This window comes from Helobdella robusta (genome assembly GCF_000326865.2).
Source record: "Helobdella robusta unplaced genomic scaffold HELROscaffold_2, whole genome shotgun sequence".
In the NCBI taxonomy this organism is placed as follows: Eukaryota; Metazoa; Annelida; class Clitellata; order Rhynchobdellida; family Glossiphoniidae; genus Helobdella; species Helobdella robusta.
The window spans coordinates 7,901,645-7,917,624 of NW_008704083.1; the positions used below are offsets into that span (position 1 = coordinate 7,901,645).

At 32.2% G+C, this 15,980-nt stretch overlaps 1 protein-coding gene across 1 annotated transcript; it reads right to left on the reverse strand.

Annotated features, from left to right (window-relative positions):
* Positions 1-627: 627 nt before the first annotated feature.
* Positions 628-15,927, reverse strand: HELRODRAFT_160687 (hypothetical protein; the record flags this gene model as incomplete). The annotated part of the gene is made up of 9 exons (XM_009017627.1): positions 628-752; positions 2,380-2,502; positions 4,979-6,473; positions 6,854-7,047; positions 9,185-9,280; positions 11,191-11,383; positions 11,865-12,198; positions 15,288-15,408; positions 15,582-15,927. 9 exons carry the CDS (start codon positions 15,925-15,927, stop codon positions 628-630), a joined length of 3,027 nt encoding a protein of 1,008 aa, XP_009015875.1.
* Positions 15,928-15,980: the final 53 nt, after the last annotated feature.

Consider the following 15,980-nt stretch of genomic DNA (forward strand, 5'->3'; position numbering starts at 1 on the left):
GAGAGAGAGAGAGAGAGAGAGAGAGAGAGAGAGAAAGAGAGAGAGAGAGAGAGAAGGGAGAAATGGAGCATGTTAACTTGTGTCTGAGACACATTCATTAATGAAATGAAATGAACCTGATCGACGCATGCATCTGATTGCGTTACGAAGTAAAATGATGACAATGGCGAGCTGATTGCGAATGATGTCATACCAATGTAGCATTATACTCAAATGATGATTTGATGAATTTTATTTTTGTGCGCTCGTTCCCATGTTCGGCATAAAAGTTGGTTCTGTTTGGTTGGTGAATGTGTAAACTGAATTTTAAATTGAAATGCGATGCTGAAATGGTCAAGATTGTTAGTGTTAATTTATTATTATAATTTGAATCGAAATTTACTGAACACTTTTTAACGATAGAAAACATGACTAAAAGTTGATTGTCATTAAAACTTTATTTGAGTAATCCATTGTAATATTGCGTAAGCCTTTTTGGTTTGAGGTTTGAGGACCAACGTTACAAACAACTTAACAATGAATCCAAAATCAGAAATATAAAAGGTTTTTAAATTTATTTATTTTTTTTGAAATTATATGTTTTGTTTTCTTGTTTATATCGAGGTGAAACATTCAGTGTAATGACATTTAACCCGAAATGCATTCTTCATCCGTTTGTAAAACGTTTTCCACCGCAAGCTTGATACGAATATGTAATTTTCCCCTTTCGATATAGTTTTTTATGGCCGGGTAGCCAGGTATAACAAAAAAAACTTATCACAGTAGTTTTCAAGAAAGATATTTTTAAAAAGGTTGTCAAATATTATTTAGCTGGCAATGGTGGGATGAAAGGAAACATTATTGACTAAATTAATCATTCAGGATGCAGAACTCAATCATTTCACAAGAAGCATGTTCATTTGATCCAAATTATCACCATTGTTGCATTCCACAAATAGAACATAAGGCTTGTTTGCAAGATATAAAGTTGCACGAAACACAGCCGTCATTGTAAGGCACAAGATGGTAACATTGTACTGAGAGAGTCTGAATGGAGGGAGTGGATGATGTATGCCGGAGCGACAGACGCACATCTCGCATGAATTTCTTTTCATTTCTTATAGGTGAATAACATGCAATCCATATTTCATTCAATACAGCTAGTTAATTTACGATATATAATATACAGTGCAATATTCAATATGGTAAATTTACGCCATCATATCAAGTTATTAAACGTATCAAACATTTGTTAAAGGTTTTCAAAATTCGTAGTTTCCTGATTATCATCACGTACTGTCTTGAAGAATTATATTGGTTCTGTTTTGTTTGCAATCAGAAAATTTTTCAAACGCCGGTGAAGATAACATCTCACTAAAAAAATAAATTAGATAAATTAAAAAAAGTATTTTACAACAACTTTTAGTAGGTATTGTTTCATGTTTTTTAAATATTTCTTAGACGTTTTTGGCGCTTATTAACGAATTATTTTAACAACATTAATCGGTTTTTATCAACAAACAGAATTAAGATAAATCATGTATCTTAACGTACAAATTTGAGAATTGAAAGCAGCTTTTCTTTTAAACATGTAGACGGAGACAGTAGACACATAAATACTTTTATATCTGTAGCCATAGTCTAGTAACATATTTCAATACAGCAATTCGGACAATAGACAATTTGGAAGACAATATTTTCCTATGTTGACTTTTATTTTTTGTGTTTATTTTTATTTCCGCTACTCCCTCCATTAAACTTTCACCGACTCCTTGAAAGAAATACGAAAGAGGCAATAACATCTGCACCGAAAAGTCATCATCGCCACCACCATAACCACTGCCACCACAACCACCAGCGTTTGATTGACGTCATGAACTGGCGCAAATATTGACTGACGACTAAATGACGTCATCGTTATTAGTATTTCGTTCGGACGTGAGATTTATAACGTAGCTTCAACATTTTCAACGTCAGTGTCGTCGTTACCATTAACAATAATGATGTTTATGAGTAATGTTTTGTTTACTATTTTTCTTCATCTCAACAAATTTTATTATCGTCATCATCAACATCACTATCTTCATTCCAACACCATCATCTTTTCATCAGCATCAGCATCATAATCACGAACACAGCGTAATCATCAATGTCATCATCGTCATTTGATTTTACTGCATCATTAATCTCAATCATCTTCATTTCATGTCATTAGCAATGACGTAAAACAAAAAATACAAATTGGTAAAAAAAAAATAATCAAAATTTATAAATAATAGTCTAAAGAATTGATAAAAATAAAACAATGGAATTGTGCTTAGTTCAATAAAATCATAATTATATTCAAATAATTTCCATATAACCATGAGAGATAATAAAAAATTAGAAGTGGATTTAAACCTTCGATTCTGATCCGGCAAGTTTTGTTGACGCCAGTTACAAGGAGGTTGAAGACAAGTGAGTCGACGTTCAGCTCCACTCCATCCTGCCGTCGGAACCACCACTTCAAAATCGACGTTCGCTCTAGAAATTTTTTGTTGTTGTTTGCTCTTGGTGTTGTTGTTTAGTTTGATTGTAGTGTGCCTTTCTTTACACCGTCGTTGTTTTTGTCGTTGTTGTAATTTGTGTTATTCTCGTTCATTATGATCAAACAATAAATTTGTTACATTAGGGGGCATTTCAAAAGAGTAAATCTTAACTAGGCGGAATCCCCAACATTCAAAAATGTAATCCATAAATTCACAGTTTGAGTAAATAAGTGTAAATTAAATAATTTTTTTTCTTTCTTTTTTTTATAACATTTTAATATTTAAAGAATCAATTATAGAATTATATAAAAAAAAATGTAAAATTTATAATGTTTAAAACCAATTAATATATGCATACATATAAAAACCACTTAATATATGCATATATGTAAAATATGTAAAATTTATAATTTTTAAAACCAATTAACATATGCATACATATACGTGTTGATGTTTTGATCGTTGCTGTTGATGTTTTTATTTAGGCTTTTATTTTCATTGCGTTGTTTGTGGTTTCTATTTAGTGTTATTTGTTGTGATTTTTATGTTATCACCTTGATTAATTGTCTTGTTTTTGAAGAACTTGTTAGCATTTGATTATGAATGTTAACGCGTAGTTGAATCCTTAGTAAAATTAGTTGTTTGTAAAAAGTTGTTAATTTGTATTGAATTTTTGTTTAGTTCTAAATTGTTTACAGAATGAACATGATAAATTATACTACATCCGATCATCTTTTACAATTTGCGACATTTTCTCAGTAATTTCGTTTTGTTTTTAAATAGAGTTAGTTACTGCTGAGTTGCTGTTGTTGTTGAGTTGTTGTTTGTTTGTTGTTTTGTCAAGTACGACTTTTCAATTTCTGTTTATGTTGAAGTTAAAGTGTGTTTGTGTCAGGTGACCTAATGCAAAACTGCTCTGTTGATATTTTGCTTTGTGGTTTGTGTTGTTTGAGTTGAGTTTGCTGTTATCTGTGTGTTTTTTCTCAACCTGTTAAAAAATGTTATCTCTGTGTTTTTTTACCAATCTGTTAAAAAATGTTTTGATGAATGTTTACTTTTAGTTCTATTTGTGTTGCAATCTTGTTGCTATAATCAACAGTTATATAATGGATACTGAGATATTTATGAAAACAAACAAACAAATAAATGATGTTTGTGAAATGTTAATGTTCTGGTCAGTTATGTCCCGACGGTTGGATAATTTAAAGATGAAGCTTTCGTATGCACTGATTACACTATTATTTCATCTTGAGTGAATTATTCAGTGGTATGAAATTCTCAGCAGTGAAAGGCTTTGTTTCGTTTTATTGAATACAATTTGTTGTTGTTGTTGGAGAAAATTTTTTTATGTTGTTTTTGTTGTTGTTTGTTTCAGATTGTTTGTTCTACGCAATTTGTTTCATACCAGTTTTTTTGGTTTTGTTGTCTTTTGTGGCTCTGTCGTTTTACACACATCGCAGCCATAGTTAAAATTTGTTATCCTCATAATGATGACATTGTCTTCGTTAATATGCTCTGATTGTTTGTTTGCTTGTTGGCTGATTTTTTGTTTTGTGTTTTGAGTTGACCTGCCACAAATGTTATTGTTGTTGATGTTCATTATTTGTGTGTTGTTATTGTGGGTTGTAGAGAGGGTTGGTTGTTGGTGGGCGATAATTGTGTTTAAATTGCATGTTGTTATAACAAACTTTTTGAAAATTCAAAATTTCCAATAAAATCATTTATTTCCCAAAATTTAACAACTCCCATCAAATCATCATAACACTCGCAAAATCACTCGCCTGCCAATGCTTCAAACGTTGTACATGTGCATGTAGCAGTTTTAATCTTGAAAATTATAAACATTTGTTTTAATCTTGAAAATTATAAACATTTGAAAAACCACCATGCAACTGTTGGTGAAACATTGAAACGTCCGCGTATAACATTACAGTTTTAATGTTTCTAACAACAATGCAGCATATCATATCATACACAGAAGATGAATTATTTTAATTTTGTTTGGCCATCCTAATGGAGCCCACAGTATTAAAAAATCGTTACAATTCTCGATTGCCATAGGCGTACAAAAATTGCAAAAGTTCGGTTATTTTCTCTATTTTGTCATCTTTATTAAAATTATTTCAAAATGTTGCTTTTGTCGTGAGATACAGGCCTAGACTCATACACGCTTGAAATATTGAGACACGCACATTCAAATTTCCCGCTACAAATTTTCATTCAATGCAGGAATGCAAATTGAAATAACCAACATTTATTTATTAACGCAATGTAAACCAACAAAAAAAACAACAATTAAAGTCAACTCTCAGAGTACGGACCTCGCGAATTGACAATTGAAATTTTTAAAAGAAATTATCATAAATCATAATCATCATAAATGTATAAACACTAAAAAACGAACAAACAAACAAACAAACGAAAAACAAACGAACGAACGAAAGAACAAAAGAACGAATGAACAAACGAACCGTGAATGGAGAATTTGATGACGGAGGCACTCTCTGGCCGAATGGAATAATCGAAAAGATTTGATTGCGCTGCTTTTTTAAAAACTACTTGCAAATCTCGCTCCTGTTCACCCTCGTTTGTTGTTTTGATATTTGTGTTGTCTGGACTATTTTTATTGTTAGTGTTGTTCTTGTTGTTGTTAGCGATGTTTTTGTTCTTAGAATGTTTCAGATGTTTACGATTATGCGACGATACAATGCTGTTGGTGTTGTTGTCATGTGGTTTTGATTTGAAACGTTCATCACCGTGTTGTTGTTGTTGGTGGTGGTGGTGGTGTGAAACATGTGGTTGGAGATTGTATTGTTGTTGTTGTTGTTGCTGTTTTTCATTGTTGTTATAACCCTTATAAGCCAGCTCCTTTTCGTTATGTTTATCAGTACGGGACACAAAATCAACTTCACCTTTTCCATGGTCTTGATATTCATCGCCAATAGTATCATCATCATCATCATCATCAAAAACACCGTCACCATCATCAACATCATCCTTTTCCTCGTCATCATCGTCACTATCATTATTACCATCATCACCATCACCGGCAATCACACTTGAGATGACGTTTCCTTCCTCGTCGTAAACGTGTGATTCGACGTCATCATCACGTGATATGACGTCACGCATGCTTTCCAAGTCATCAACCTCCATGACACTTGCGTTTTTCAGTACTACCAACGGTATGAAGTGGTCGATGTCCTTGTAGCAATCTAACCTAGATAACTTCCGTTTGTCTCTGACCCAGGTAGAAGTGCTGTAGAAGAATGGAGTGTTGAACCTGAAGTAGGTGGCCACTGAGTTGGCTGAGTAATTGAAGACGTAGAAACGATTCTTTTGTTTTGACGGTGCAGATTGCATTGAGTCTGAAGTGTTGAGGAGTTGATGTTGCTTTTGCTCTTGATGGGGTTGTTGGTACATGCTGAATTGTTGCAGATGGTGATGTCTGAGATGTTGCTGGTGTGATTGCTGTTGTTGTTTGTGCAACTGTTGTTGTTGTTGGTGATGATGGTTGTTGTGAGCCAAAGGATCATTGCCGTCAAACGATTTCAAAATGTTTTCACGAAAATTTGAAACTAAGTTTATGTTGTCAAAAGATTTTTTTAAAGTTTGGATGCTTTTTTGAGCAGGCGATGCAAGCGGATTTTTAAAAAAATTATTGAAAGCAGCTTTTGGATCTTCAGTTTGATGAAAGTTGTTTGCACGCCGGCTCAAGAAGTTGCTACTTTCACTCTGACGAATGCTGTCAATTAAAATTTCATTATTGTGGCTGTCCTGGGAACGTCGTTTTTTGATAGTTTTTTTTGTGAACCGCCATTCGTCAGCTTTTTCAAGGTTGGTAGTTTTCTTGTCGTCACTTGATTTTGCCCGTTGTCGTGCATCACTCTTTGATAATTTTCCTAGTAGCATGAACTCCTTCATGACGTCAAACTCGTGAGTTACTCGCATGAAGTACATACGCAGCTGTGTTTACGAGAGGTTGTTTGCTAGTCTTTATATAAATGATGATATGCTAATTGACGATATGTTTATGAAAATATGTAAATGACGATATGCTTATTGACCATATGTTAATGTGTTAATTGTCAATATGTTAATGACGATGTGTTAATGATGATGTGTTAATGATGATGTGTTAATGACGATGTGTTAATGATGATGTGTTAATGATGATGTGTTAATGTTAACGAAGACAAAATTAATGATGATATGGATGTTTTCAATGCTTATAATTTTGTGAACATATATTTTTATTTGTTTATTAACAAATTTTTTCATCAATAATGAAATCTACGAGTACGAACTCAAACAAACACAAAAACAAACACACATACACGTGTCACCTTTTTAACAGACTTTTCATCAAACAAGTAACTAATCTCCCTGTGAAACTCCGGGACGCTGAAGTTCAGCAAGTTGACCTGAATGTGTACGGAGATTTTGTATCGAATGTAGGCAGATGAGAGACGTAGATGACACTGGAAGGAGCTGAAGAGGTTCTCGAAGATTGGTGTCAGGGTGAAAATGTAGGCGTCTCCTGTTACGAAAATATTAATTATTATTTATTGTAACGATGATAATGCAAACATTTTTTTTTTTTAAGAGAAAAAACTTTCATCATTGTAATGAAATGGCGTGTCATTGTTTTTCACTTCTTTATTTTTCCCTATTATCGGTGTATTTTTAATAATTATGAGCAAATTACATTCGCTCCAGTTTTGCAAAAATATACAACAAAAAAGTGACAAAAAACCTATTTACTGTCAGTTAAATATGCATGTACAATTGTACATTAATACTAATTACTTATTGGTGCATATGACGCTACTGGTTGCATTTGACGCGCGCGCCCACACACACACAAACACACACAAACACACCACATACACACACACACATACACACATACACACGTCAACACATATTTATAATTCATAAATATGGAGATGAATCACCACATCCCATCTAGATATGACAGATACGGATATATTCATACCAGATTTCTCCTTTTTTTTTGCGACTCATCAGTTGGCAGCTAAAACTTTTTCAAAATATTTTCAGATATTTTATTCAACTTTAATCATCAATCTATATCATTGTAATAATGATATCATATCATTCATTGAGTAGTCTCCGTCAATATTTCAACCTCACTGCGTTAAACTTCTTTATTATGCCATTTTTTGATTTGGTTTTATAAAAATATCAACAAATCTAAATAAAAATAATTTATAAACACGTTTACCAAAAAAAACTATAAATGGTCGAAGTCCTTGAAAAAACAATAAAAAATACGAAAAAATATTTCCAATAATGGAAATTATATCACCTTCAAAATGCCAATTATTTAATGCAAATCTGGCAAGCAACGCCGCCTGTGGCTATCATTTTTCCGCTAATTTTATTCCATTCTAACGACAAGATGGAGCAAAAATGAGTGGAAAATGTAGAGAAAGAGGAAGGAAGAAGCAAAGAATAGATAAATTTATCAAATGACGGATGTTATATAATATATTTTTAGTGGTTGTTGGAAAGAATTCCAGAAAAATTTTTTTCTAAACAAAATGTAGGAATAAATTTCAACAGGTGATGCGATAAACAGGTGAAATATATTACCCATGTTAAAGTCAATGACTTATTCCTGTTTAAATGTCTTTTTGGATCAAGTATTTACAATATGAATGTTAACGGTACCTGCATGGTGATAAAATAAACCTTATTAAGTTTTTATGACTTTTTTAAATTGCTTAGTCCATGGGTAGACAAACTACGGCCCGTGAAGGCATTTTATGCAGCCCGCGAGGCGTTTTCAACATTTTTGAAAAAAAGAAATTATGAATGAAATTCCTAAAAAAGGTCTTCAGCAAGATTTCATGACCCAAAAAAGTTTGTCGTCAGCCGTAAATGATAATGATGAAAATGATAAAAATTCCCTATCGATAAATGTACATATGCGGCCCTTGAAGGTTAAATAGTTTTCAATGTGGCCCTCACAGCAAAAAGTTTGTCCCCCCACCACTGATTTAGTTTGATTTAATTTATTCTATAATTAATATTTTGATTAAATATCATTAAACGTTTCAAATAAAATATCCCCAATATCGTAATATTTGGACATTAAAAAAAAATTAATAGCAAATTAATTGTTCCCATGTAGTATTTCATCGAAATTGTGTAAATTTTAATCAGCTTATGTTAAATAGGCTAGAAACCTCATGTTTTTATCGCGAAAACAAGGTTAACGTACGTGTGAATATAAATATTATAAGTGGAAATTTAAAAAAAGATTCATTTGAATCACCAGAAGATAAATGATTTTCAAAAGAATTTGAATTTTATTTGAAATTTAAAAATACTTTTGAAGGATTCAACATTTAGTCATATAATAAATGAGAAATTTAACAAATTTTGACGGCGTTACTTTAAAAAATTGGCAAATTTTCTCAAATAATTTTACTTAACATTAATCATCAAAACTTGAAAAATTGTAAAAAATATTATAGAAAAAATTAGAAAAATATCATTTCAATCCCGACGCAGCTTTAATTATTACAGCAATAGAAACATTAGCGGTTACTTCGTAAACATTTTGTGCCACACACATCTTCAAAGACGAGAATGATTTATGAAAAACTTTGAAAAGAACATTCCACATAACTAATGAAGGCACTCACCTTGAGCACAAATAATTTCATCATCGCGACATTCTTTTGAATAGGCTTCCAAACAATCTTCCGTATTAAGGCATTGTATCCTGCCGCACGAGTTTTCTGAAAAACAAAAAAATAATTCAGACTAGTGCGAAAAATCTTTCATAAACCAGAGTAGAAAAAACAAAAAATGTTATAATTAAATTAATTTAATGTTTACAAATATGACTAATAGTAATAAAGAAAATAAATTTCCAAAAAACATTAACAGAACATTATGTAACACTTCGTGTCGTATATCACTTCAACATCCGTTCTTATCCTAATGGTCTTACTAATGGTTTTTACTAAACATTAAAACTCTACATTATTATTTTTCACCACCATTAGTAAATCTAAATAAAACATTTTATTCAAATTTTTTCTTAAAACACAAATTATTATCAAATTGAAATTTAATGGATAGATTTTTACCGAAACCTTTTTATATTTTCTTCCTTATTTGTACGTAGCGTAGCATTTATGTGTCCAAAATATCTAACTTTATATATTACGGTTGAGCATTTATCAATAGAAACCAATCTGGCGATGCATAAACCGACGTACTAGCCGATTGTAAGAGGGTTTTTATTAGGAAAAAACTTTCTGTACCATAAAAATGAAACCAAAAAAGCCCATTGAATAGACACATACAACATCGTTTATTCGATACTTACTGTTACTTAACGAGACACATCGTTAAAATGTTTGTGCTTAAATGTTATTGTGAAATATAATACGGTAATAAAAAATTCATTTCGAATTTAAAATATTTTTTTGTTTGTTGTAAATTCAATAGAAATTGTTTGGTGAAAGTTAATACACCCAACCAGAAACTTAATATGAAATTGTTAAAAAAATAGTGGGCATGCGGTAGTATTCTCATTAAATTAAATATCTGAAGAGCATAACGTAAGGGAACACCATCACTTTATTTTCATTGTTAGTTTCATCTAATCCAGGGGTGGGCAAACTACGGCCGCACCTGATCTAATCAGTTAAAAACGGCTTTGCACAGTGTCATTAATTTTATGGTTTCATTTTTTAGTTTTTAAACAAAAATTTAGTTTTAGGAATGTTTAAATTGAACGATGCTTTATACAAATAATATTTGAATCGTGAATTTCTTAGGTACACTTTGCAATAAACGTTCATTGATTTTTGTTGTTGAAAAATTTATCACAGAAAGAGTTGGCATTTTGTTATATTATGTTTCACAAGCTTCAACGCTCTCCAAATTGTAAGGCCATCAATTATAAACAATCAATAATATCACCGAGTAGTGCAGGGTATGACCGTCTTCAGAGGAAATGTAAAAACTTTGAGCCAACATTTGCTAACAATGCATTTTTAATCGAAAGAAGAAAGGAAGATAAGAATATTGTCACATGCATTATGATGGATGGTTCGTTTGGGACTAAATGTTCCTTAGTAATGTTTGAGCCGGTGCCATGTAATAAATTTATTACGACATTTTGTTTTGAAAAATTTGGAAGTATATTCTTAAAAGCATCATTTCGCTAATTAATGTTCTTAAGTTCAAATGATCAAATGCATGCTTGACAGAACTGATACAGCGTGCTAAAAATCTCAATAACTTCTTTGTGCTTGCAATGCTTGCTGATGAAAATTTACGCGAGGAGTACAAATGATGAGACTGGAGTTGATGTGTCACACATTTTTAAACACTATTGCAACCATGATGGCAGCTTCTAACGCAAACGCAATCCTTTACTATATAATTTTTAAACATAAAATTAATAATTAAAAAAATATGCGTTGGCAAGTATAAGATAATTTATTATTGCTATTTTCATTAGCATGAAAAACAATTCTAATGTTATTTCAAATACCGATATAAACATACTAACGAGTACAAAAATTAAAACCTGCTTCAAACATTGACATGATAGCTAAAACACGACACACAAAACTTTCATAAAATAAATACTAATTAAAAAAAAATCATATACAAGATTCACTGGACCGACCTCCGTAAAAATCGTGACCCTGCATGCATTGCCTGCACCGCTTCTTCGCATCGTTGCAATCCTTACTCAGCTTTTTTACTGGTCGTATGGGACTTTGCGCTGGGTTGAACATCAGGCCGAGCGAGTGGCGGGTATCTTCCATCTGACATATCACTGAATTGCTTTTTGATGATAGAAATTCATTCCCACCACCCTGAAAAAAGATGGATGGACGAACGATTGGAGAGATGAGTGAATGGAAAAATGAACAGACGGAACAACACTAGGCAACGAAATGAAGAATTTTTAAGCCAAACATTTCGACGCCATTTAATGCGATTTGCGTTCAATGATGTTCGGCTAACCATTGTCTCAAACGGAAATAGAATGCACTTCCGCTCCATTCACCGTGCTCACGAACGTCGTTCATTGCGGATAAACAAGTTTTCAATTTTATTTTAATTATTAACTCGAATAATTTTAATGTAAACAAATAAATGTTGAAAAAATAAAAAAAATGACACTCTTTCCAAAAAATCTACGAATAATTTTTTAATGAAGCATGGAAAGTTATGTGGCTGTTATATTTATGAACAGAAGGAAAGATTTGATCATGAGATCATTCTGTTTCTTCTTATTTGTACTTTATTCTTAATTTTTATGTAACTGGAATTAAAAAATAAATTTTTACAAACCTTGGAGAGGCAGGGGTCGTTGATGGTTCTCTGCACGTACAGACCATCTTGCACCTCCCCCGAATATTCTGAATCACCACGCTGCCCGTATTTTCTGGCAAGTTGGTTTTTCAAATGAACTGAGCTACAAAAATCTTCGCCAGCTTCATCGTCGAAACGACCTCTCAAGCCATCAACTGTTTCCCTATCGAGCAAATGATGCTGCGATAATGTCACGTCTTTTCCTTTCTTGCTTTCTTTCGTTATTTTTTTGTTGCAGTCGACCAGTTTTGCGGTTGTTGTCCTATCCTTGGCGACACTCATCGTCAGCATGTAGTAATCTGGCACCGGGTAACTGATGGGATTCATGAATGTGTAGCATTCAACAACGTGGTTTCAGACAATAAAATGGTTGTTAACGTCTAAAACAAATTCAAATTTTTTAATACCAAACAAAACCAGATAATATTGGTCGTGGAAATAGAAAATAAAAAGATGTGAATTTTGATATATACATCATACATGACATATCATAGATCATATACATATATATATATATTTATATACAATACATATATATATATACAATACATATATATACAATACATATACACACAAAATATACATTCAAACACACGCACGATACATTACAAACAACACATACGTCACAGAAGCACATAAATATAAACGGAGAAAGACTGCATAATTGTCTGGCTGGGACATATGAAACATCACTCATACATAAAGAAGCAACACTCAATCAACAAGCTCTTCTAAAACTCTACACGTTTCTCATCTTCGTCATCAGCTGCGTGATCATAATTGCTGGTGTCATTGCGATTGTCATCATCGTGATCATCGTCATTTTCACCAACATTTCCACCACCATCATCGTCATCATCATCTTCTTCCTCTTCTTTCCCATTACCATTATTATCATCATCACAATCTTCCTTATCCTTCTATCATCCTCTTTTCTATCATCATCATCATTATTGTAATGCACATTACAAACACAGTGTTACGTAAAAATCATAGTAGCAACCATTAGCATACAATGTTTTGCTTTCGTTGTATGACATATTTAAAGAGAATTTTAAATGATTTCTTGAATGTTTATTTACTAAAACTACATTTTCAGATTTTTTTTTGATTTATACAAAAAAATTTCTACGTTGCCGTTTAAAAAAAAAGTCGAAAAATTTTTCAATTAAATTGAAAAATAAACAGAATAAGCTGCCCTACCGATAATAAACATTCAAAAAAACTGAACAATTTGAATGAGCAAAAATATAAATGAGCCAAAAATATAAATGAAAACAATGAAAAAATAAAAACAGATGGATGAACAGGTGAACGAACGAACGAGTGAACTAAAGAAGTGAACTCACAAGTGGACTAATGAAAAATCAAGTAAAAAGAACAAGTGAATGAGCAAATGAATTGAGACAATAAAGTAATGAATGGAAGAGATTGAAATTTTTAAAGAACTTTTTTTGGGACACAATTGGTAATTGACTAATAAATTTCCTGAACGTTTCCTAAGTTACATATTAATGGAAGTCCCAGACTTTAGAAATTTGGATAAAAAACACTTTGCAGAACAAAGGTTTTTAATAAAAATGTTAACGCGTTCAATATGTATACATTTTCTATAAAAAAAACTCCAATAAACATCTGTTGGTATTAATTTTTTTTTTCAAAAAAAAATTCTTTTAAATTACATGATACTGCCTCAAAAAACTCATTTAAAAAGGTTTCTATAATAATAATCCTTAAAAATATTTTAATTAAATTAAGCAGAGGCAGACATAATGTTTAATTAATAATTAATTAACTTAAATCTTTTTGAAGAACAAAACAATCACTCCCATCAGACAGCAAGAGTTTAAAAAAGCCCACCAATTTTCTGGGTGGGAAGGAACTTCGTGTTAGAGAGTGCTAAACGCAATTGGAGAATGAGTCAGTCATGTTTGGTTGGCGTATATCACATCATCATCCAGTGTGGACGCCATGGATTTCAATTGCAGTTTTAATTAAAAGTCTCCACATTCTAGGTTAGCGCACGCGCACGCACACGCACACAAACGCATGCACACTTACACACACAGACCAGACATACACACATTTACACAAACACACAGACATACACACATTCACTCACAAACGCAAACACACACTCACGCAAACACACACACATGTTACATGTGTAATTCCTGGCTCGGCCACATTAAATTTCATTGTTCTGTCTTCTAGTTAGTTTATTTTATATTTTATTTCCTCTTTTCTTTCATGGCACAGACAAGTTAAATTTTACCATGTTCCTCCCTATTCTTCGTAGCATCATTTTTGCTTTTATTTACATTGTATTGATGAAGAAGATGACGATAGTAGTGAAGAAAATGATGATAATAACGTTGATGATGATGATGATGACAACGATGATGATGATGATGACAACGATGATGATGATGAGGCCGATAGTGATGATGGCGTTGGTTGTATGGAAAAAAGAAAGCACGTGGTAATGATAATTACTTGGATAATTTTTTAGAATGACGTCATAAATGGTTGATAAAGAAAATATTTTAAGAAGATGCTGCTTGCTGATGACGATAATGAGGATGAGAATGATAATATTCTATAATAATGATGAAATGAGAATAATGTACGCTGTGTTTATAAATAACAAATTACCTGATTATATTAGTATTATTGAAAATCAACGTATACAATTACCAATGCAGTTAATAGCACTCCTTATACGGTTATAAACACTTTTACAACAAACTATAATTGGTTATAAAGTAGTCGGAACCATCATCTGCAAAGACATGACTGATTTTGAAAGTAAAAACTAATAAAAGTAAAATATAATCCTTTATATAACAACAATTTTAAAAAATAAATAATTTATGTAATATTCATAAACACAAAATAATAAAAGAATAGTAGTGTGAAAGTCAGGTAACTTTGCATGAAAAGTCAGTTAAGAAAATATCCATCCCCATGATGTTATGACACCTGTTTGAAATTTTTACTCTAAACATTTTGTAATCACTTGTCAGCGTTTGAGTTTAAAAAATCATTCTACGCATTTTGTGTACACACACACACAAATGTATATATATATATATATATATATATATATATATATATACATTTGTGTGTGTGTGTATGTGGTGTGTGTGTGTATAACTTATTTGTAATATCAACCATCAAACAACAAAGTGTATGTTTGGGTAGGGTAGAGTTAGCGCAGATGCATCTAACACCGGGATGGATCTCTCTTCTATTTTGCCCCAAAATTTTGGTTTCATTTCATTATTAAAATAATTTCAAAAAATATTGTTTTATAAAAGCAGGATAGAAAACAAATTCAAAATTTTCTTTGATGACGTCAGCACTTGGAAAATATTTCTGTCAGTTTCTCGCCTGACTAACCTGCAGAAGTGCTCGGTTATTTTTCTGAACGCTTCCGTCCTATCAAAAAACGATGAATCTTTAAAGACAAAACTGTTGTCGCTGAACTCATCATCGTCGTCGTCGTCTTCGTTGCGATGTTCTGAATAAATTACATTTAATGGAAAAAATGAAAAAAAACGCCTGTACGCTCACGTTAAAGGGAACGCGATTATACGTATCTGAAATCATTTCCAACATCCAATTCCGCAACAAAGTATTGTCTTTTTTGTAATCCGCACTAAATAAAGTTTTACTAGGAAAAAACATGCCAACCTTTATTTATGGACCTTTTATTCAGCCCGAGGCCATTTTTTTCAAAATCAACCGAAAGTTTTTGTCTCTGTGTATTTTTGTCGAGGCCATTATTTACATGGTTAGCTAACGTACTTTTGTCAGAATATTCATCAACACTATTTTTATAAGTTTTAACGTTGTTATTGATGTTATAATTTGTATTGTAATTAATTTGCTGGGTGGCAGTGGTGTAGGTGGGCAGCATGTTGAGCCCTTCGATGTTCACTTCCACCTTGGCCCCTGACTGGCGATCCCAGAAAAATTGTGTCGTCTGGGTGTCGGAAGTGACGTAATGTATGAAGTCCTGCCTGCCGAGCGTGTGCATGTTCTCACTGAAAACATTCGTCGATATTTCAACGCGGATCTCTGGCGGAGGTT